Source organism: Chiloscyllium plagiosum, unplaced genomic scaffold (genome assembly GCF_037043375.1).
Source record: "Chiloscyllium plagiosum isolate Xiang-an unplaced genomic scaffold, Cpla_swu_hap1 HiC_scaffold_4, whole genome shotgun sequence".
Taxonomy (NCBI): Eukaryota; Metazoa; Chordata; class Chondrichthyes; order Orectolobiformes; family Hemiscylliidae; genus Chiloscyllium; species Chiloscyllium plagiosum.
In genome coordinates, this window is record NW_028270142.1 from 42,845,686 (window position 1) to 42,868,508 (window position 22,823).

Consider the following 22,823-nt stretch of genomic DNA (forward strand, 5'->3'; position numbering starts at 1 on the left):
CCTCCTTACTGGGTGTGTGAGAGCCCTTGCTGAGGCTCTGAGACCCTCAGAAATCGGTGAGTGTGGAGCTGGGGTGTGGCCCGTAGGTCGCTGGGCATCACTATCAGGTAATGAGCATTGGGAGGGCTGCCTCTTCAGGTGTAAATGGTCCCTGGACAGGGGGATACTGACCAAAGGCCTGCCAAGTGGACAGTGGATGGGATAGCCTGAGATGATGGAACTGGTGGAAATGTTCACTTAAAACACCTTCATTGTGGAACATCGGGCTCAGGCCCGATCTATAGGCAGTGATTTTGAAGAAGTTAATGTACATGTCACATTTGAGCTCCACCCAGTTGTTGTCACGCCCTGTCTTTGAATGGGGATAGTAAATTCTTGGTTAGCTTTTGCAGGGATTAGATATATCCTATAAAGTCCTGTTAGCACACCTAGGTATGAAAAGGAAAAATAAATCAGATCCGTGATACTTTAATTTCGAAAGCAAATGCCGAGCGAGGCAGTGGTGTGGTGGTAAAGTTAAGAGATTAGTCAGCCAGAGACTGGGGACTTTGGTTCATATCTACTCCTGCCTATGGCACATAGTGAAATTTGAGTACATCTGAAATTAAAAAAAAACTGACTCGAGCTCTTGTGGTGTGTTTCTACCAGTTTTATCATCTCAGGCTAACCTATTTGCTTTCCAGATAGCATGCCTTTGGTCAGAATCTCCCTGGGTGGGGAATCGTTTCCACTGAGAGAACAGCAGCACTGTAACCACCACAGTGTCCAACTGGGTCTGCTTTGATTTCTAATCAATCTGTTCAGAGATATTATTACAAACCTGCGGAGCAGTTGGGACTTGAACTCTAGATCTCTTGGTACAGAGATAATGATGCTACCACTGCACCACATGAATGCATGGAGTATGCTATTTATTATTTTCAAATCAACCTGTTCAGGGATGTTTTTACACACTACTGGAACAGGTGGGACAGGAATCCATTTTCTTGACAGCTTATCATAGTCCTCAACAATCTGAATATCTTTTGAACTGCCTCCAGTGGCTGGCCTTACGGTGTGTAGTACTAAACCCCTAATGAAAAAGGCCAGAGTTCCATTTAGCACCTTAATTACTTGCTGCCATCGTTTCTGCTCTGTTGCATTCAAGCAAAGCTGCTCCAAGGTTCCACATGTGGCAATCTATGTGAGAATGATGATAGTGGCATCAATGTCTGGTTCAGGAGTTTACTACTAGGATGGTACGGTGGCTCAGTGGTTAGCACTGCTGCCTCACAGTGCCAGGGGCCCGAGTTCGATTCCAGTCTCGGGCGATTGTCTGTGTGGAGTGTGCATGTTCTCCACTGTGTCTGTGTGGGTTTCCTCTAGGTGCTCTAGTTTCCTCCCACAATCCAAAGATGTGTAGGTTAAGTGAATTGGCCATGCTAAATTTCCCATAATGTTTACGAATATGTAGGTTAGATGCGTTGGTCGGGGTAAATGTAGAGTAACAGGATAGAGGAATGGTTCAGGGTGGGTTACTCATCGGTGTGTCAGTGTGGACTTGTTGGGCCAAATGGCCTGTTTCCACACTGTAAGAATTTCATGATTCTATGATACTTGTGCAGACCTTAGAATCTGGCTCAGGTGGCAAGAAAATTAGAGGGAATGTTACTTACTGCACATGCGTGCTAAATGTTTGTGCTTTATACACAAGAATGTCCAAATTCCTGTTTCCGAAACAAGTAGAATTTGCCTTCCAATTCTTTGTGATTCTTCCTATCTCACGTTTTCCTACATTAAATTCATCTGCCAAGTTTTTGTCCACTCATTCAATCTAGCTGTATCATTTTGCAGATTCCTATATTCATGCCACAGTGCCCTCCCACCTATTTTTGTATCACCAGCAAATTTGGATATATAACACTCTGACCTTCTCTAAGTCAGTAATATAGGTCATAAATAATTGAGTAACTAGGAATAATTCTTATAGCACTCAATTAGTTATTCCTTTCCAATCCAAAGAAGACTCATTAATCTGACTGTCTTCTGTGTACCAGCCAATCCTAAATCCATACTAGTACAAAACTCCAAATTCCTTGAGTTCCTATTCTTGTGCAATAACATTTTTTTTAATGTGGCATCTTGCTGAACTGAAGGACTGAATGGCTTATGTTTGTCCCTTCATTCCACCTGAAATGTCAGAATGGCTTCCATTCCTCCAGCACAATTGGAGATCTTGCTAAAGTAGGAAGATGCATTGTTCAAAGTGGCATTTTGTTTGGCAACTTTACAAGCCATTGCTAGTTAGAATGTTGACATTAAGCTCTGTTGTCTATGGAAAAAACAGTAGGTGTGCAGCTTTGCAATTTACAACCATCAGACAATTGAAGAGGCTTCACTTTTTTTAATATAGCAGTAGTTAGTTCAGTGATCAGGTTCACTGTAAGATGGTATGCTCTGTGTTATAGTCTCACAGCATGGAGGATAATTTTGATCTAAAAATAAATCTATGCTCACTGATGTTTCAGAAGGTCAGTTATCAAAACATTGAAGCACAGTGGCTCAGTGGTTAGCACTGCTGCCCCGCAGCGCCAGTGACCTGGGTTTGATTCCAGCTTTGGACAATTGTCTGTGTTGAGTTTGCACATTACTTCTGTGTCTGTGCGGGTTTCCTCCACAGTCCAAAGGTGTGCAGGTTAGGTGGATTGGCCATGTTAAATTGCCCATTGTGTTGAATTATGTAGGCTAGGTGGATTAGCTACTGGAAACTGGGTGGGATGTTTTTCAAATGGTCGATGTGGATTCGATTGGCCAAATAGCCTGCTTCCACACTAGGGATTCTAAGTCTAAATAGGCAAACTGTACAGGTAGTTCTTCTATAACATGGTGGGTGCGTTCTTGCGCAACCCTGCATTATAGAAAAATCGCGCTTTTATAAACAGTATGTAAAATGTTGGCCATGTAATTGCGTTACAGCCAACACACACATTTTAGAAACAGTGTCCCCAGTTCATCAATCGCATTACAGTGAGTTCACATTAACGAAACCTGTGTTATAGCGGAATGACCTGTATGTGAGATCAGAAATGAGGATCAGCGGGACCATGCTTTGCATGTCTGTAGATACTTGATGGCAACAGGGCAGATAGATGAAATGGTTAAGAAAGCATATGAGTTGCTTACCTTTATTCGTCAAAGTACTAATTGAAAGAGCACGAAGACTTGTGATGGAGCTATATGTAACATTAGTTATGTCACAGCTGGTTTGCTATGTGAAGTTCTAGTCACCATTATAAAAAGGATATAATTTGCAACCTCTCGTGCAAAGGAAATTCCCTGTGATGTTGTTTTGGTTGGTTCTTAACTAGTAAGGGGATCAAGGGTTACAGGGAGAAGCTAAAAGAATGCTGTGAGAAACCCATCAGCTACGATCGACTGGTGGAGTGGATTTGATGGGCCAAATGGCCAAATTCTCCTATATCTCCTGGTCTAATGGAATGATTTAGCTGTGAAGAGTGAATAGCTAAGCTGGGGTTGTTTTCCTTTAGAGCAGAGAAAGCTTAGGTGTATGGGGGGGATGAGGTGGTGTTTAGGTGGAGGAAGGTGACCTGATTGTACAGATTTAAAGGACATAGAGAGAAATCTTTCCCTTTAGGTTAATAACCAGGGGACACAGAAGTGTGGTAAGGAGAAGGAGGTTTAGAGGAGATTGCGGGGGAAACATTCACACACAGGTTGGTTGGTATCTGGAACTTCCTGCCTAAAAGGGTGGTAGAAGCAGGAACCCTCTAGACATTTGAAGTATTTAAATTGCACTTAATGCCATAATGTACAAGGCTATGGGCCAAGTGCTGAAACATGGAATTATAATAGACAGATCCTTGATGACCAGCACAGGTATGACGGGCTGAAAGGCCATTTTCTGTGATGTAAAATCTGACTTCTTAATGTTATGGCTCTGGGCACACTAGATATTGTACAGCAGGAGTACATAGCTGATTGAGGACCAGAGTTTATGCCTATGGCAAACAAAGCCGAATCTGAAACACCCAAAGAAAGGGCAAGTCCGGATTCTGTAGCAGAGTTTAAGACTTAATTTAGTTAATGTCATTCATGGCTCAATTGATGGCACTCTTGTTTCTGAGTGAGGATGTTGTCGATTTAAACCATACCCAAAGGGTTTGAGCACAAGCTCTAAACTGATGCTCCTGGTGCAGTACTAAGGGAGTATTTTAGGGTCAGAGCTACTGTGACATCTTTTGGAAGAGATGTGAAGCCAATGCCTTTGGCTGCCCTCTTGGATGGACACAAGAAATCACACATGTCTGTTTTCAGGGGAGATTTTTTTCTCATGCATAACAAATCTTTTAAGTTCATTGTTTTCCACAGATGGTGGTGTGGCTGTAGACATGAGTCTTTTCTTAATGTAAATTTGTCGGCACAGGCCACATGCAGCAGTGCTTTTGTAATGTTCTACTGTCATTGTTCACTTGTTTTAGAAAGTGCTGCAAGGATGAAAAGAAAGGGCTCAGTTTCTGAAGATGTTGAATTTACTTTTACACCACTGGTGATCTTGGAGCTTGCCAAAGATACTCCAGAGGAGACAACAGAATGGCTCATTCAAAAAATCAAAGATGGAAAGCACTTGAGTGGTAAGTTTGTCACATGTGTATATTTATTATCTGGTCTGAATTTCTTTACAGTTACTGCTGAGCATATGTATGTTTTGACAAGAAACTGAAGGGGATTTTGGTCTGGAATATGCTTGGTATTTGTTTCAACAAAAAATCAAAAACATCTTGTCTAAAATGCAAAAGCCACTTCACTTTAAAATAAAGATGCTAGTGACATTCAACATTTTAAAAATGTGGCAAATTTTCTTTGTTAATTGCTGTTATACAATGCCTTGGGGTGTTTTACTATGTTAAGGGTGCTAAATAAATGCAATAGAAACAGAAAATGCTGGAAGTACTCGGCAGACCAAGCAACATCTGTGAAGAGCAGAGTTAACATTTCAGTTTGGGGACCTTGCATCAGAGTTAATTTGAAACGTTGGGTGAGATTATAAGTTACTCAACCCATTCATTCACATGAGTTTAATATCAAGCCCATTAACTCTGTTGCTGTCTGCAGCACTTTTATACAAAACAAAGGGAAGGTAGGTGGGGGGAACCCACGCACACCACGTTTTATGGGAGGAACAGAAAGATAGAAACTATTTGGGTAAATAATGCAGTGGCCTTGTTTGTCTGCAGATAAGCAAAAAGGACTGTGGACAGGTTGAGAGAAGTGGCTGACACCTGAAATGGTTTGGAGACGATGCATTTTGGTCTGAAATGGCTGTTCTAGTTCTGTTCTTCTGTTAAACCTTCCTCTTTTTAGCCTTTTTAAATTCTCAGCCTTGCCCAATACTGAACAAGTGTTTCTCCTGGCATCCCTCCTAATTACTGCAACAGTGCTCTGAACTGTACTGTTGGGATATAACCTGGTGTGTGTTTTTTTTTAAACTCTGAACTTCAGTATAGAAGCTGCATGAATCTCTGCAGATTCTTCTTAGCCATCCCACTTAGATCCTGGGATTTTCTGTTCATGCTCACAACCCTCTAAACCTCAATACCATTTTTTCTTGATCCTGGGACATTAATCAACATTCTTGGACCTTGAGATCAATCTTCCCCACTGTTTTTGGGACTTCAAACTACACTCCTGAGAGCTGTACTCCACTTACTCAAATCTCAATACGGCCTTATTGCTGAGTAGCAAGTCTTTCTGTTTTTGCGCAAAAAATCTGAGTAATTGTGTAGAAGATCTGGAAGTGTATCAGTTAATTATGTTTCATGATGTTATGCTCCTGCCTTCATAAAAGATTGTATTGCATTCATTATATACAGTGCTGGCCTTGTATATGTTGTTACACAGTTACATCAACTAAATATAATTAGTATGTTGCACCTAGTATAGTAGTCAATAATGTGATGATGATTTTGGAGACAGTTGATTAAAGTAAGTCTGTCACATTGAGAGGTTCATTTCTTTTTAAAGGTGCCCATTTGAGTATCAGACCTTTGGAGGAAAACTCCAAAGTATATGTTATTGGAGCATCTTGGAGAAGGTTACTGCTTGGAGCTGAAAGCTTGGGCTTCGTTAAGGAATTTCAGGATGGATCAATGAGAGTCTTTACTTACAACAATAGAGAGGATTACAAGCATTTTACAGGTAAGCTTCTCGTGAACTACTGCATCAGGCTTTTATTTTTAAAAAAATTGCAGTGCATTTCACCCGCTGCAAGGATCTCAACAACATTTTCTGCAGCAAAAGATTTATTATCCAGCTCGTGCTACTAGTCCCAATCATTTACCGAATTCCAGTAGCTATGTTGTTGCAGTGACTTGATGACATAGCAATATTTTAATTCAGCTCTTAATTATAGATCTAAGCTAGAAATGTAAAAATAGTTGTATTGAGGGAAGGCAATTTAGGATTTGATGCGGTATTAATCTTTTAAACATTAGCATTAAAGGAAATCGAAGATTGGCATTGCAAAAGGTAAAAGGAAAGGATAATGGAGAGGAGACTGAACTTTGAAAGTGGCTGTTTTTGATTTAATATGGCACACTTACAGCTGCTGAGTGGTCTGGACAATCAAATTTTGCAAGTGCAATCAGCAAGTATAAGATTCACCCAATATCCAAAGGTAAACGTGCGTTTGAGGTTTTAGTTTTGGCTTAAAAGAAGTGTAAATTCATATGATCACAGTGTAGGGTACCATATATCTGTGTAAAAGTTGGGTTTCTGAGACTAAGTTTTTTTAGATAAGTTAGGGGGTCGACTTAGACAGGAATAATAAAGTTAGGTAAAAATTGGAGAGTTTGGATGGTTCTGATGAAATTAAGTAGAATAGTTTACTTGGGGAAAAATGAGATAATTAAATAGTTATTCAGGAGTCAGACTATTATTTAGATCCCACACTTAATTTAAACACAGCCAATTACATCTACAACTCCAGAACACTTACCCACCCCACAATGTTGGTCTCTGCATCCACTCCCACTCAGGCACCCACCCAACCATGGGACCTGGAAACAACCCAACCTGGAATCATTTGAACTGGAGTCGACAGCCCAGACCTAATTTGCATTTGACCCCCTCCCGATCCCCACACCAGATATGATTTCCCTCTTATCAGAGTCAATCATGCCACCCCCCCACTTCTTTTCCAACTCCAAACAAGGATGCCACCACCAAACCTGACATCCGCTCTAGAATCTGACACCCCTGTTGCTGGACCTCAGCATCCATTCCCTTCTGCTGGAGATGGGCTGGACACTCCTCCACACCTCATCCCCCAAGCACTGAGAACCAACTGTCAGAATGGAAGTACAGGTCTGCTACTCCTAATGGAAACCTAAGCAGACTCTCCTTAAGAAATGTGGAGCTCTCTTCTTTCTTTTTTTAAAAAAAAATCAAGTGACAGAATTGAGAACTAGGAAGGATTGCAACTCTGGACATTCTAGCTCATTCATGCACTAACTATAGATATATTAATCTGTTTTCTCATTGTAATTGAGTAAATTTAATTTTATAATCAATTTTGAAGCATCCATGTGCAAATTATTCACTTGGTTAAGACAGCCTAATTATCACATTTCTCTTTGATTCTTTAGAAAATGCGAACGTTCTAATTGCCAAGATCTTTGTGCTCTGACTCAGATTTGTTAACTCACCATAGACCTGTCTCTGCATGTTCATTATCAACAATTTTGCTATGATTCAACTATTTTAATACTTGCCAGGCTAACCTCCATCTTACAATCTTTTGTAAACTTGAACTCGTCTAAAACTTTGCTGTCACTCCAAATCCTATTCACCCTCCAACTTTTGTACTCATTGACATATGTTGGCTCCTGGTTTGACGATACTTTTGATTTGAAACAACAACATTCTTATTCTTGTTTTGAAATCCATCTACGGTCTCTACCCCTCCAAATCTCTCTGACCTCCTCCAACCTGTAACCCTTCATAGTCTCTCTGTCCTTAAAATAAGAAGGGACACATAAGAATGGAATACATAAGAAGTAGGCCATGTTGCCTTGGAATCTTCTCCACTATTCAATAAGATTGTTGGTGATCTTAATCTGAATTTGATTTTCCCTCTTTATCCCTTGAGTCTCTTATTGTTGGAAAATTTAGACTTGTCATTTTTGAGTATTCAATGACAGAACATGAATAACCCTCTGTAGTAGAGTGATCCAAAGATTCATAACCTTCTGAGCAAAGAAATTTTGCTTCATCTCATACCTAATTGTCTTGTATCTTATTGAGACAATAATCTTAGTTCTTGCCAACAGAGGAACATCCACTTGGTTAAACTCTCTCCAAATCATATTTCAATGAGTTCACCCCTCATTCTTCTAAAGTCCAGAGTGTGCAGGCCTAGCCTACTCAATTTCTTCCCATAGGACAACCTAATTGGAATGCATCTAAGTCATGCAAATCCTTCCCTACTTATGGAGACCAAACCTCACCATGCTCTGTGCAATTATTGCAACACTTCTTTGATAAAGACCAACATGCTCATTCTGGTCTCTTATACATTCTGAAATTTAGCAGGCCATGCCTTCACTTACCAGTATTTTAAGTCCATGATTTGATTCTCTTCACTCCCTTTTAAGACATGCTTTAAAACTTGTCTGTTTCGCCAAGCTTTTGATCACTTGACCAGATATTTCTTTCTGGCTAAGCATTACATTTTGTCTGCTACTACTCCTATAAAACACTGTTAGAAGCGATTTATAAATGTATGTTTTTGTTTTCAGATGATGACAGTGATTTTCTGACAATGACAGAAAAGCAGTACATCATCAAACGTGAATTGGAAAATCTGAGGGCAGTAAATGAGACCATGGTCCCTGGTCACCCACAAGCCAAACTCTACCCTGGAAAATCAATCTGTAAGTTGCTCATATTTCTGAATTTCAGTTTCAGTTGATTCTTGGGTATCATGAAAATGGGGAGTGGGGAAAGAGTAACAAAACTTCATTTGCGAAGAATGATTGTAGAAGCTTGGACCTTGGAGAAGAGAAAAGAGAAGTTTTCAAAATCCTGGTATCTGGGCAGAGTAGATAAGGAAAAACATTCTCACTCCTAAATAGATTTAACAAAAGCAGAGGATTTTAATGGTTTTAACAGGTTTTGTAAAATAAGCGAATGTAAGGTGGGATGGGGGGGGGGGGGGGGGGAATATTTTTCATACGTGTAGTTAGGGTATGGAATGCACTACCTGGAAGTGTGGTGGAGGCAGGTTTAATTGCAGCATTCAGAAAGCATTGAATGATTTGTTTCTATTCAAATAATGTGCAGAGTTGTGAGGGGAAGGGAAGGAGATTGGCACTCAGTTAAAATGCTTCGATAGGCAGTGTGAATATAATGGGCTGAATGGCATCTTTCTGTAACTGCAACTATTCTGTAACTATAACTGTCCTGTGATTCTGTGGGAAGTTTACACAGAAATATGCAGAATTATGACTACATCCTAAATAACACTGGTGAGATTGTTGTATGGGATTTGTGACGATTATAACTATTCACTCATTCTGATCAGAGCTGCTGGTTTATGTGTTTGGAAGAACAAAAGCAGATGATGCTGGAATTCTAGTCTCCCTTCAAGAACGATTGTGAAATTTGAAAGGGTTCAGCAAAGATTAATAAAGATGTAGCCTGGTTTGGAGGGTTTGAGCTATAGGAAGAGGCTGAATAGACTGGAGTGATTTTCTCTGGTGCATCGGAGGGGTGACCTTTGTAGAGGTTTATAAAATCATTAGGGTAATGGATAGGATAAATAGACAAGGTCTTTTCCCCAGGATGGGGGAGTCCAAAACTAGAAGTCGTAGGCTTAAGGTGAGAGGGGAAAGATATAAAAGGGACATAAGGGGCAACTTTTTTCATGCGGAGGGTGGTGTGTGTATAGTGAGCTGCCAAGTGGAGGCTGGTACAACTACAACATTTTTAAAAGGGATCTGGATGGGTATATGAATGGGATGGGTTCAGAAGGATATGTGCCAAATGATGGCAAATGGGACTAAATTAATTTAGGATATCTGGTTGGCATGGATGAATTGGATCGAAGGGTCTGTTTCAATGCTATACATCTGACTGTATGACTCAAAGTATTTGCAACTTATACAGTTTCATCAATGCAATAAACAGTTCTGTTTCTTATGTCTTTTTTTTTGTTTGAATTGGAAAACGATAGTTAATAATTCTTCTACCTGAAGGATGATACTCCCAGTGAGGTGTTGCATCACATAATTTAGATTTGATGTTTTATATAAAGTGGTTTTGCTCTTTGTTAGACTATAAGTTGACTCGATGCAAAATTAGTGATTTATTTTGATCCAGGTGCTGTATGACATCTAATTCCTAGCAAGTCTTGAACTTCAATATTTTATACCTCATCTTGTGTTTAGAAATGCCTGGAGCAGGGATATTTGCAAGTCACTTCTTTTGATTGCAGTAATACAGATTTGTTATTTTTGACTGCAATAGTCCTTGAATCTCTCTCTTCTATCAATTATATGTATATGCAAAAGTTTTATGCCTCATGTTTTTTGGGTGAAAGCATGCAAAAGAAATAATTACATATTTAAGAGCTACCTGTATTTTCCCCTAGTTCGCCGTTTGCAAACCAGTGGAATTCTAATTCAACTCTATCCCCTACATGAACCAGCAGAACTTAAAAAGCTCAGTTTTATCTGGTATCGGCAAGTAAAGTTTTCTTTTCAGCCTCTTGGTAAGTCAGTGAATGTTGTAATATCTTACTTGCATTAAAACTCAGTTGTACAGTCAGTGGTTTATCCAGTTACATGTTAATGTATGTCAGGTATTTGTTTCCTGAAGCAAAGTATCAACTTTCACAAATGTGTTGCAACAACTCATTTACTCCAACAATATATCTGACCAGGAATTGGTTTTCTACTTACTGATGCAGTTTCTCTTGATGATTCATTATTTGCATGAAGAGATCTTCAAGAATGATAGTGTCCCTAGATCTGCGTCAATAACTTTGGATTGAAGTCCCAAGCCAGGACCTGTTGGCCTTGGAATCTTCCCACTGCCTCCTCACTATTACCCAAAGAAAGATAGTGTATGTGAAGAGGTGTTTAAAAATCCCTGTTTGACTTGATATCTCTGTTCTCTGGTATAATGGGAATGATTGGGCAATTGTTGTGTCAAATGTGCCTGGAGACTGCATTTCTGAAAGCGGCTGAGTTGATTCAACCCATTGAGCCTGCTCTGACCTTCAATATAATCATCCATGTCAATGCTTACTCCTTTTTACCTCATCGGTATTTTGAAGTCTGTCAATCTCTACTTTAATATACTCTGACTGAGCCTCCACAACCCCTGGGGGTTGGAGAATTCCAAAAGTTCACAACCCTCTGAATCAAAAGATTTCTCCTCATCTTGGTCCAAAGTGGCTTTCTCTTTGTTTTTAAACTGTGTCCATTGATCCTAGACTTTCTGATCAAGGATAACATTTTACCTTGTTTATTCCTTCAGTATTTAATTCATTACAAAGATATTGCCTCTTATTCTTCAAAACTATCGATAATACAGGCTCCGTTTACCCAATCTTTCTACATAGGATAGTTCTGCCAACCCAGGATCAAGCCTAGGCATTCTCTCTAAATAATGCAGTGTTCTAAGTGCAGTCTAATCAAAGTTTTAAATAATTAGTGCAAGACTTTCTATTCTGTACTCAAATCCTCTTGTAATTATATTCCACTCACTTGCATTTTATTGGAGAGCTTACCATTTTTAACTAAAGGTGCTGCTATATTTTTGGTCATCAGTTCTGTTTGCTGTCATTCCAATTTTAAAAAGATTATATGTAGGATAACAGAATGACTATTTGATCCTTTGAAAAAGAACCACCCAATTGATCTTTGATTTTCCCCCCATCCCCAACCTTTTCTTTGTTGTCCTGTTTTTTTTTTTCCCCCTCTTTATAAGTATTTAACTAATTCCCTTGAGAAAACTAATACAAGTCTGCTTCCACCATCCTTGGCACATTGTATTTCAATTCACAGCAACTGTGATCATTTTTTAAATAACTTCTCCCAGTACCTGGAATAGTTTCCCAGAGCCTAATACTCAGCTGCTGAGTTTGATCAAGGAATCTCCTCTGACTTATTTCAAACCAAAAGGCATGAGTTCATAGACACAGTTTAAAGACACTTAATTTTCTGTGTAAATAGACTTTCTTATTCTTTGAGGAAACTCAGCAGGTCTGGCAACATCTGGTAAGAAAGCAGAGTTAATGTTTTGAGTCCAGTGACTCTTCATCAGAACTGTTAGCAGCTATGAAAAATGTGATACTTTTACACTGAAGCTGAGTTTGGGGGAGTGAAGGGGAAGGTAAGAGGTGAGCAGATAGTTGGAGAGAGATGGAAGCGGTACATTAAAAAGACTATAAATAGCAAGGCAGGACAGAAAAGGTGAATAAGTGACAATAAGAGCTAAGAGTAGAAGCAAATCGGTGAGCTGTACTGAATGTAGCCCATATAATGTGAAAATGGGCCTAGGGAGCATGGGTGACTGTGCTAAAAGCAACCCATGTCATAACATGGCTGGGTGTGTAAAAAAAAAAAAACATGCAAGTATAGAATCTGGCTGTAAAGTTATTGAACTCTATGTTGAGTCCGAGGGGCTGCAGGACCTACAAGTGGAAAATGAGGTGTTGTTCTTCAAGCTTGCGTGAGGCTCAATGGGACACTGTAGCAGGCCTGTGATAAAAATGTTGACCAGGGAACATGGCGATATGTCGAAGTGGCAGCCACATAGAAGCACAGGCCATTTTTTACCTATTGACATAGGTGTTCTGCAAAGCAGTCACCCAGTCTGTGTTTCGTCTTCCCATTGTAGAGGAGACCACATTGTGAGTAGCAAATACAGTGGGCTCAATTGAATGAAGTACAGGTAAATTGCAGCCTCACCTGGAAGGTATGTCTGGATCCTTGGATAGTGAGGAGGGAGGTCGGCTGTACTACACCTTTTGCGATTGCTTGGGAAGGTGCCATGGGGTGTCATTATGTATTGGGAATGGAGGAGTGAACCAGTGTCCCAGAAGGAAAGGTCCCTGTGGAATATTGATAAGGCAGGGGAGGGGAATCTAATCATGTAATCCTTTTGGACATGACAGAAATGATGGTTTACATTCCGTTGGATATGGAGGCTGGTGGGATGGTAGTGAGGACAGGAGGGCCCTATCATTGTCGTGGGAGGTAAAGTAAGGGACGTGGGCGAAAGTGCGAGAGAGAATTTGAATACTTGAGGGCCTTGTCAACCACAGGGATTTAACTTTCAAAAAGAGTTCAAGATTGCAGAATGTAGTGCAGCAATGGATCCATTGAGTTATTATAAATCAGTGACCCTTTAATACCTTCTAATCTACATGGCACATCATCACTGTTAGAAAACCAGGAGGCTGACCACAATAAGTGGAATGACATCTAGTAGCTGCCTAGGGATGTGTAAGTTCGTGAGCAGTGTGTTTGCAGGAAGTTCAACAGTTTGAGTCGAATCTCAAATGTTTTATATCAGTCTTGTCTTCTATATTTTAAAATTTTGAATGGTTAGCCATTCAGCATTCTTTTTTTTTTCTGTTTTGCAGATGAGATCCAGAAATACTTTGGACAGAGCATTGCGCTTTATTTTGCTTTCTTGGAGTATTTCACCTTTGCTTTGTTTCCCATGGCTGTAATTGGAGTGCCTTACTATATATTTGCATGGGAAGATTATGACAAGTATATAGTGTTTGCCACTTTCAACCTTGTGTGGTCAACCATTGTCCTGGAAGTCTGGAAGCGTTGGTGTTCTAGACTTTCTTATAAGTGGGGGACACTGACAATGAAGAGGGAGTTTGAAGAACCTCGGCCTGGCTTTCATGGCACGTTGGGAGTGAATCCAGCAACTGGCAGAAAGGAGCCTGTATATCCTTCTTACCGGCGGCAGCTGCGTATCTACTTGGTTTCAGTGCCTTTTGTCTGCTTCAGCCTCTACATCTGTATTGTTGTTATGATGATCTACTTTGGAATGGAGGATCTGGTTTTAGCCTATAATGAAGAGGCTCAATCAATGTTCAGCAGTAGCTTGCTGTATCTCCCTAGTGTTGTTTATGCTTTAGTTATTGAAATTATGAATCGAATTTACAGATATGCTGCCACATTTTTAACTTCATGGGGTAAGTATAGTCTTTTCTCAAAGCTGATAGTGTTGAAGTTAAAGTTCTTGTAGTAATTTTTTCATCTATGCAATTGATGTTGACCATGTCCCACATTAACTAAACTGATGGGTTCTGTTTAAAATATAGGTGAGGTAAAAGAAGGATTTTTTAAAAAAAACTAACAAGCTGACCAATCTGGAATGCATTGTTTGCATTGATGGTGAAAGAAGATTCACCGTAATTGTCCAAAGGGTAAAATTGGAATACATGGGAAAATTATTTGCAAAGGAAAATCTTGCGTACAAAGGGCTATCCAATTAGTTCCCTTGTACCCTGCTATTTTAGAAGAGTCATCACCACATGATAGGCTGAAGAGCCTCATTCTGTGCAATATCATTTTCATTCTGTGAACATGACTTCTAATTTGGTCACGAGAAAATGTTTCAAATGAAATAGCAGAAGTAGGCCATTTGGCCCTTCGAGTCTGTTTCACCATTCAGAAGATCATGGTTGTTTTGAATACCACATTCTAATCAGTCCCCTAAACCTTAGATTCTCATTAAGCAAGGGAATCAATCTACCTCTACCTTTTAAAAATAATCAATGACTTCATATCGACACACTTCTGAGGCAGAGATTTCCAAAATTGCACAACCTATAGAGAACAGGGGGGAGAAGTCTCCTTAGCTATGTCCTAAAAGGTCAACCCTGGCAGTGGAAGAAGATCCTCCTTTTAACTGCCTTGCGTTGATTTGAAGTTTCGAGGCATGTCTGTCTTCTCTTTTGGATTGAGGAGAGAAGTGTATGTAAAATCATTGCAAAAAAGGTCAGTCACTGACACCTTGATCACTAAGATGTTGGATTTCTGACTGACATCAAAAGGACTGAGCTGAACAGTTTTTTTTTCTGCTGCAGCATCAATTGTAGAATAAAATCTGCAAGAGTAACATTTTCCAACCAGATTCATAGTAATTACAGTACAGGAGGAGGTGAATCATGCCATTGTACCTGTCGACTTTCAACTTGGCCCCAGTCCATTTTCCTGCCTTTATTCTTATGTTCTTTTGAAATGCTTACTTAATTTCCTTTATTTTAAATGATGCAGTCTTGTGTTTAACAGCTACATCCAATACAGCATTCCATGTTCTAATACCCTGTGTAAGTGAAAACATTAGTCCTTAATTTTCCCTTCATTCTAGTGATAAGCTTTAATCAACAGAAACAATCGATCTTTCAACATTTTTCATAATTTTGGATGCCTCTTTCAGATTTCCAATAATGTTTACTCTTCTTTGATTATGTCAGAAGGGTTTTCTCTGAGGGTCATCAGTCTTTGGAATTTTCTTCTACAGAATGCAGTGAAAACTGGATAATTGAATGTACTTTGATTAGACAGATGTTTGATCAGTAAGAGTCAAGAGTTTCAGATGTACAGGCAGGAAAGTAGAATTAAAAACATAATTGAATCAGCCATGGTCTAATTGAAAGTTGAAGAAAACCTGGGCTGAATGGCTCACTGCAGTGACCAAATGATATTTTAGTTCACTAGAATAATACTTTTACAATATTATTTTAATATAATCATTTCCCATTCTTCCTAGGGCTGCATTCATTAAGCCAGTTAAGGACTAATGAATATCTTATACAGAATCAATTTTATATTAATATTATGTCTAGTGCCACACATATAAATTTAATTCAATATTATTTGTCTTTGTGACCATTGTGTGTTGCATTATAGTGCTTTAGAGATTTTTGTATCTGAGGTTCTTGATGTCTGTTCTATGAAGCCTTTTAGGTACTTGTTCTTATTTTCTCAATGTCGTACTTTACATTTAATATCCCAGTCAACAAATCTTCATACAGTATAGGCTAACTTGGTCAGATTTAATGAATGAAATAAATAACTTTTAAATAATTGCTTCCATGTATTACTTTGAGCAGGACACCTAATCTGAAAATAAGACCGTAATATTTCACAATTTAATTTGCCATTTTTAGATAAAATATTTCTTTACTATTTGAGCAGCACTTTATTCAAGTTAAATAATGGATTTGCCCCTTGGTGAATCTCCTAAGGTGCAATTTTGGGTAGTGTTAGATTTTTTTGGCCAAATTTATGACTTAACAATAATTAAAAGTTAACAAAAAAAACTATTTTCTTTATGACATTGAAAATATTTTGTGTTACAGTCATGTATTACTGTATTCTTTGAGAAGGTGACCAAATATGTAGACGAGAGTAAACCAGTTGATCTGGTGTATATGGATTTCAGCAAGGCATTCGATAAGGTTCCCCACAGTAGGCTATTGTACAAAATGCGGAGGAATGGCATTGTGGGAGATATAGCAGTTTGGATCAGTAATTGGCTTGCTGAAAGAAGTCTGGTTGATGGGAAGTGTTCATCCTGGAGTCCAATTACTAGTGGTGTACTGCAAGGCTCAGTGTTGGGTCCATTGCCGTTTGTTATTTTTATAAACTACCTGGATGAGTGTGTAGAAGGGTGGGTTAGTAAATTTGCAGACAACACTAAGGTTGGTGGAGTTGTGGATAGTGATGAAGGATGTTGCAGGTTACAGAGAGGCATAGATAAGCTGTAGACCTGGGCTGAGAGGTGGCAAATGGAGTTAATGCGGCCAAGTGTGAGGTGATTCGCTTTGGCCAGAGTAACCGGAATGCAAAGTACTGGGCTAATGGTAAGATTCTTGGTAGTGTAGATAAACAGAGAGATCTCTGTGTCCATGTACACAGATCCTTGAAAGTTGCCACCCGGGTTGACCGGGTTGTTAAGAAGGCATACAGTGTTTTAGCTTTTATTAATTGAGGGATTGAGTTCTGGAACCATGAGGTTATGCTGCAGCTGTACAAAACTCTGGTGCAGCCGCACTTGGAGTATTGTGTACAGTTCTGGTCACCGCATTATAAGAAGATGTGGAAGCTTTGGAAAGGGTGCAGAGGAGATTTACTAGGATGTTGCCTGGTATGGAGGGAAGGTCTTACAAGGAAAGGCTGAGGGACTTGAGGCTGTTTTCGTTAGAGAGAAGAAGGTTGAGAGGTGACTTAATAGAGACATATAAGATAATCAGAGGGTTAGATAGGCTCTCCCTGTCCACCCTTTTTCCAAGTATGGTGACGGCGAGCACAAGGGGACATAGCTTTAAATTGAGGGGTGGTAGATATAGGACAGATGTCAGAGGTAGTTTCTTTGCCTGCAACGATAGTAGATTCGCCAACTTTAAGTACACTTAAGTTGTCATTGGACAAGCATATGGACGTACATGGAATAGTGTAGGTTAGATGGGCTCCAGATTGGTATGACAGGTCGGCGCAACATTGAGGGCCGAGGGGCCTGTACTGCGCTGTAATGTTCTATGTTCTATTACAGTTCTACAGCCTTACTCCAGATGATGAATTGAAATAATTCCATGGACTCCAAGTTACCCTTTACTTACATGTGTACATAAATGGACTCTGACCAGCTAGCTCAGAGCCAGTTCCTAGAGTGAAGAGAATCCCTGAGACTCCTGTTTTTCTGTCAGCTAGGATTCCCTGTTGGGGCTGTTAACCTGGTCCAAATCAGGGACTCCTACTCAGATACACATGGCCAAGCTCGTTCCAATCACTATAGAACATGTACCCTTCTGGATCCAAGTAACTATGTTACCCACTGTACCACAGTCTACATCACAGGCAGCAAATTGATGAGATCTTGCTATCTTATGGAGTGAGTTATCATTATCTAACTGCAAGCCTTCTCCTTCTCTGTGTATTTGCTTTGATGACTCAGGTTTTTTGACCTTTAAATTGTCTATTATGTACCCTGTAAATTTCATAAGTTAAATTAAATACTGCAGCTACCAAAATATTTTTAATCTAATATGTTAAACAATAAAGAAAGTCTTTTACATTGGATACAATGCTAGATCCACTAGTTTTATATAGAGGTTGTCACACAGCAAACCATTTTAAAAAGAAAATTATCCTAACTATGTTAGTCTAAAGTATATGCAAAAATTCAAATTTCTGTTTGGTACTCAAGAATCCAACTACTTTAAGGAAATGATGATAGAATTCAGTAGACAATTAAACAATAATGAGGATGGAATGTACCTTCAAAATTTACAGGAGTGAGGTGCTCTGCAAATATAGTCAGAAACTATATTCATTGTTGGACAATCAGCAATTCTATTTGAATAGAAGTAAACCATACAACAACTCCCTTTACCACCACCGCCCCAAGTCCCAGCCATCATTTATTTGGGTCATTGCTATTATGCTTTTTGTTTTTTGTGGCTCCAGATTTTTTTTTTTACTCTGTTGTGGGACTTGGGCATAAGTGGCATCACCATTCTAGTTGCCCTTGAAGTTACCGCCTTGAACCACTGCAGTCTGGTGTTGTAGATCAACCCACTGTGCTGTTAGACGATTCAGCAATTCTGAAGCAACAACAATATATTTCCAAGTCAGGATGGTGAGTGGCTTGAAGGGGGAGCTTGCAGGTTGTGTTCCTGTGTATCTGCTGCCATGTATTGCATTTAAATAGCTCCATTTCATATTGAAGGTGTAATGACGTGCTCTATAAACTCTTTATTTACTTTTTTTGAAGACCTCTACAGACACGCAATTCTGACCTCTTGCCCATCCCTAGTTTTAATCGTTCCGCAGTTGCTACTAATGGTGGAGCTTAGGGGCTTCCCTTTCCAAACACCTCTGTCTATCTCTTTTCTCTTTAAAATGCTGTTCAACAAGCTATCACTCATTTGTTATAATAGTGCCTTACGTGGCTTTGTCAAACTGTTGACATAAATGCTCCTTTATGATAACTATGCTATGAACAAAAAAGAAGTTTGTGGCCATCAGATGAAGCTAGAATATGGACTCTGATTTTTGTTTTCACTGCATTGTCTTTGTTATATTTTTAAATGATTTTCTGAACAGGCAAAGGAGAGGAGTTGAGGCCTAGCCTGGTCAACCATGATCTTGTTGAATGATGGGGTAGGCTTGAAGAGATGAATGGTCAACTTCTCCTACTTTTTATGTTCGTCTCATCTCTAAATTCAGCAAATCAAGGGGATTTTTGCATGCTTTTAGAATTGTTTCACAATTAAATATAATACTACTTTTTCATTTATTTTGCTTATTCTATTCTCTGAACTCATCTGCAGATATTTCCATCATCTCTTAAAAGCTGACTGGGAAGATTTCAATATTTACTATTAAAATCCTGTCTGAAATCACCATGTAATAGTTTGGATAGCATATTCTACTCCCTGAAACATTCTCACATCTCCATTAAATAATTTTGAGGGTTTATAATTTAATAGTCTGTTCCTAAACTAAATTAAATATCATCAAAAGGCCTGTGGTACACAACAGGGAACAAACACATTTCATGCACAAATCAGACCAATTTCTCAACTCCAGTATTAAGATATGTGAGTAACCTTAACTTAGCAAAAGTGAAACCTCCAACTTGAACTTTTTGCTGCCAGATAAATTTGATAGTTCGCATATTCTTAGTAAACAGTTTAAGCCCTTTTTTAAAAAAAAAAACTTTTTCTCAAACTCCTTTACGCTCTCTCTTATGCAGACTCGTGAACAACTCCGAACATACCAAAATCAAAAGGCTGTGTGACCCTTCTGCATTTTCATGAATGCCTCTTCAACAATTTTACTATCTTGGTGTTACTCTGTTGGCATTTCCTTTTCAAATACCTGTCAGTATTTTCTTTTCAAATATCTGATCTTACCAGAGTTGTAAGCCATAGGCCCAGATTAATGCTTTGGGCTGTATGTGCAAACTCCACTGCAACACCTGACAGAATTAAACTTAATTGACGAATCTGGAAGTGGAAGCTAATCCTGAGTAAAGGTGGAAACCATTGTTAATTGTTGTAAAAATGTCTTTCAGAGAAGGAAATCTGCCCTTATCTGGTATTGCTTACACATGACTCTAGACCTATGGCAATTAAGTTTTTTACTCCTAATTGGTATCTGAATTGGCCTATAGACTACAAGTTGTACCATATTGTGACTTACCACGTGGACTGTATTACATCAAGAAGGCCTTCTCGAAGGGTAATTTGGGATAAGCAAAAAATGGTGGCCTTGCCTGTGGCACCCATGTTCCATCAAAAACTAGACTTTGCAACCAGTGGAAAATCAACTGAAGAAGTTCAAAATGTTAAATATTAGAATATGATTGTATGACACTTTGTTTGAATAGAGATACTTCAATGAATTCCTATTCTTGGTTCTTTAAGAGTGGCCATTATTTGATTTACCATTGATTGATTGATGTATTTTGTGCAGAAAACCACAGGCTTGAATCATCTTATCAAAATCATTTAGTTTTGAAAGTGTTGGTGGTAAGTACACTCACATTTGTATCTGTTGAATAACATTATTTTAATTGTATATCAAAAATGATTAGGAAAACTGTATTTAATCAGAAGCCATCCATGCTGTGAAAACAATCTGGGGTTCCAAGAGGTGATATTGCATAAACTATTTTAAGAGATATTGCATAAACTAGGCTTATATTCTTTTAAATAAAGTTGGAGCATGATATAATTAATTTCTGAAAAGTTCAATTCGTAATGGTAAAGGGACTGTTTTTCCTTTTGGAGTTGAAGGTATATTAGACTTGGGGATGTAACTTAACTTTGGAGCTAAAATATTCAGAAAGTGAGTTAGAAAACACTCCCCTGGATAGATGGTAGACTGGTGGAATTCGGTGCCCTCAAAAATTGGAAGGTGTAGGGTAGTTTAATTATATTAAATCTCACATTGCACCTTTTTTTTTGTTAAGAAAATACATTAATACAGTTACAATTAAAGTGCAAATCAACCACAATGACTGACTGACTGACTGACTGACTGACTGACTGACTGACTGACTGACTGACTGACTGACTGACTGACTGACTGACTGACTGACTGACTGACTGACTGACTGACTGACTGACTGACTGACTGACTGACTGACTGACTGACTTCGCAAGGAGGGTGGGAGTAAGGGGAGGAAACCAGGAGGTGTTTAAATAAAGTAGGAAAAAAGCCATTTTTCCCATTGGCCAGGGGATACCGATTTACAAATGAAAGGCAAAAGAACAAAAGGTGACATGAGAGAAGTTCTTTTTACACAATATTCGTAGCTCAATTTGACTGCCCATGGGTGTGTTGGAGGCAGATTTGTTAGTGGCTTTCAAAACAAATTGGATAATTACTTGAAAAGGGAAAATTTACAAGGCTATGGGAAAGGAGGCATGAGTTAACTGAATGCTCTTGCAGAGAGCTAGCACATTCACAGTGCTGTAGCATGCTACAATTCTATTTCAGCTGTCAAAAACATATGAACTTCACAAGCCTTCTTCCATAATCTTCATCTCACTCATATCAGTATAGCCTTTTCCATTCTCCCTCCTGTGTCCAAATAATTTCCTCTTAAAGGCATCTGTGCACTGTTTACTTTGCTTCATGTAGTGGCAATTTCCACATTCTAACCACTCTGTTGTTGATAAGAAAGCAAAGTGTTCTACTAGATTTTTATAGCATATTGGTTAAGCCACAACTAGAGTTCTAGCCACCCTGCTTTAGGAAGGCTGTGAATATCTGTGGGAAAGCGCAGAGGAAACTTACCATAATGGCTGCAGGGTGATTTTTGCTGCAAGGTTAACTTGGAGAATCTTTAGTTATTCTCCTATATAAGATTATGACCAGTTCAGGTAAGCTAGAAAATAAAACATTGTTCCCATTAGCTGATAATACAAGGACTGGGGACACAGATTTGGAAGTTTTGGGTAAGAGATTGAGATAACAAGTGCGGAAAAACTATTTGTGGTAGATAGCTGCTTACAAGGTTGGTGAAAGTAGAACTAATCAATAACTTTAAAGGATATTGGATGGGTATTTGAGAAAAATAATTTTGCAGAGATACAGAATAGTAGGTACGGGCTAACTGGATTTTTCTTCAGAGAACAGTTTCATACAATTATGACTCAGTATTCATAACACACCCAAATGTATGACAGAATGTAACTGATGTTAACTTAAAAGCTATTGAAAAACTATATCAAACAGCGGAAGAACAAAATTAAGCTAAAATCTTTTATTTAGGTCTCTGAACTTGCATATTGAGTTTGATATTTGCTTGAATTCTTAACTATTTCCTTACAATATCTACTTTCTTGTTTTCCAGTTCAATTTTGTGAACTGTTTTGCATCCCTTTTCTACATTGCATTTATTCTTCAGGATATGAAACTTTTGAGACAGGTAAATATTTCAAAATGTAAGTTACTTAATTTATTTCTTTGTATGCCTCCAAAAGGGGAAGGCTTTTGTAAATCCATCTTAATTCTGCATTTTGGTCAAAGCATCTTCTTGTTTATGCTCTTGTATTTGTTTATTGTGGAATTACCTGTCTATTATCCAAATGGAAAATCACACTCACAGTATTTAATAAATCTCACTTGACGACACTGTTCAAAAATGCTGTCTTGTTGTTTGTGTAAATGTCAGATGTGCATCTTCTGCATGACCACTTCTGTGAGTTCTCTAACAAGATCATTCTGAAACTTGTGCCCATGATGACTTGAATTCCTATCCATTAGCTTCCC

At 38.8% G+C, this 22,823-nt stretch overlaps 1 protein-coding gene across 2 annotated transcripts in view; it reads left to right on the top strand.

Moving 5' to 3' along the window:
* Positions 1–22,823, top strand: part of ano10a (anoctamin 10a) — a 65,338-nt gene continuing 42,515 nt past the window's right edge. Inside the window, exons 1-8 of one of the 2 annotated variants that reach the window (XM_043688719.2) lie at positions 1–56; positions 4,479–4,631; positions 6,022–6,195; positions 8,796–8,930; positions 10,649–10,768; positions 13,652–14,221; positions 20,517–20,572; positions 22,405–22,479. In XM_043688719.2, the coding sequence (XP_043544654.2) occupies positions 4,493–4,631; positions 6,022–6,195; positions 8,796–8,930; positions 10,649–10,768; positions 13,652–14,221; positions 20,517–20,572; positions 22,405–22,479 (1,269 nt within the window). In that variant the 5' untranslated portion in view covers positions 1–56; positions 4,479–4,492. Of the gene's footprint in view, positions 108–4,478; positions 4,632–6,021; positions 6,196–8,795; positions 8,931–10,648; positions 10,769–13,651; positions 14,222–20,516; positions 20,573–22,404; positions 22,480–22,823 lie in introns of both variants that reach the window. The other variant, XM_043688720.2, reaches the window with a different exon arrangement.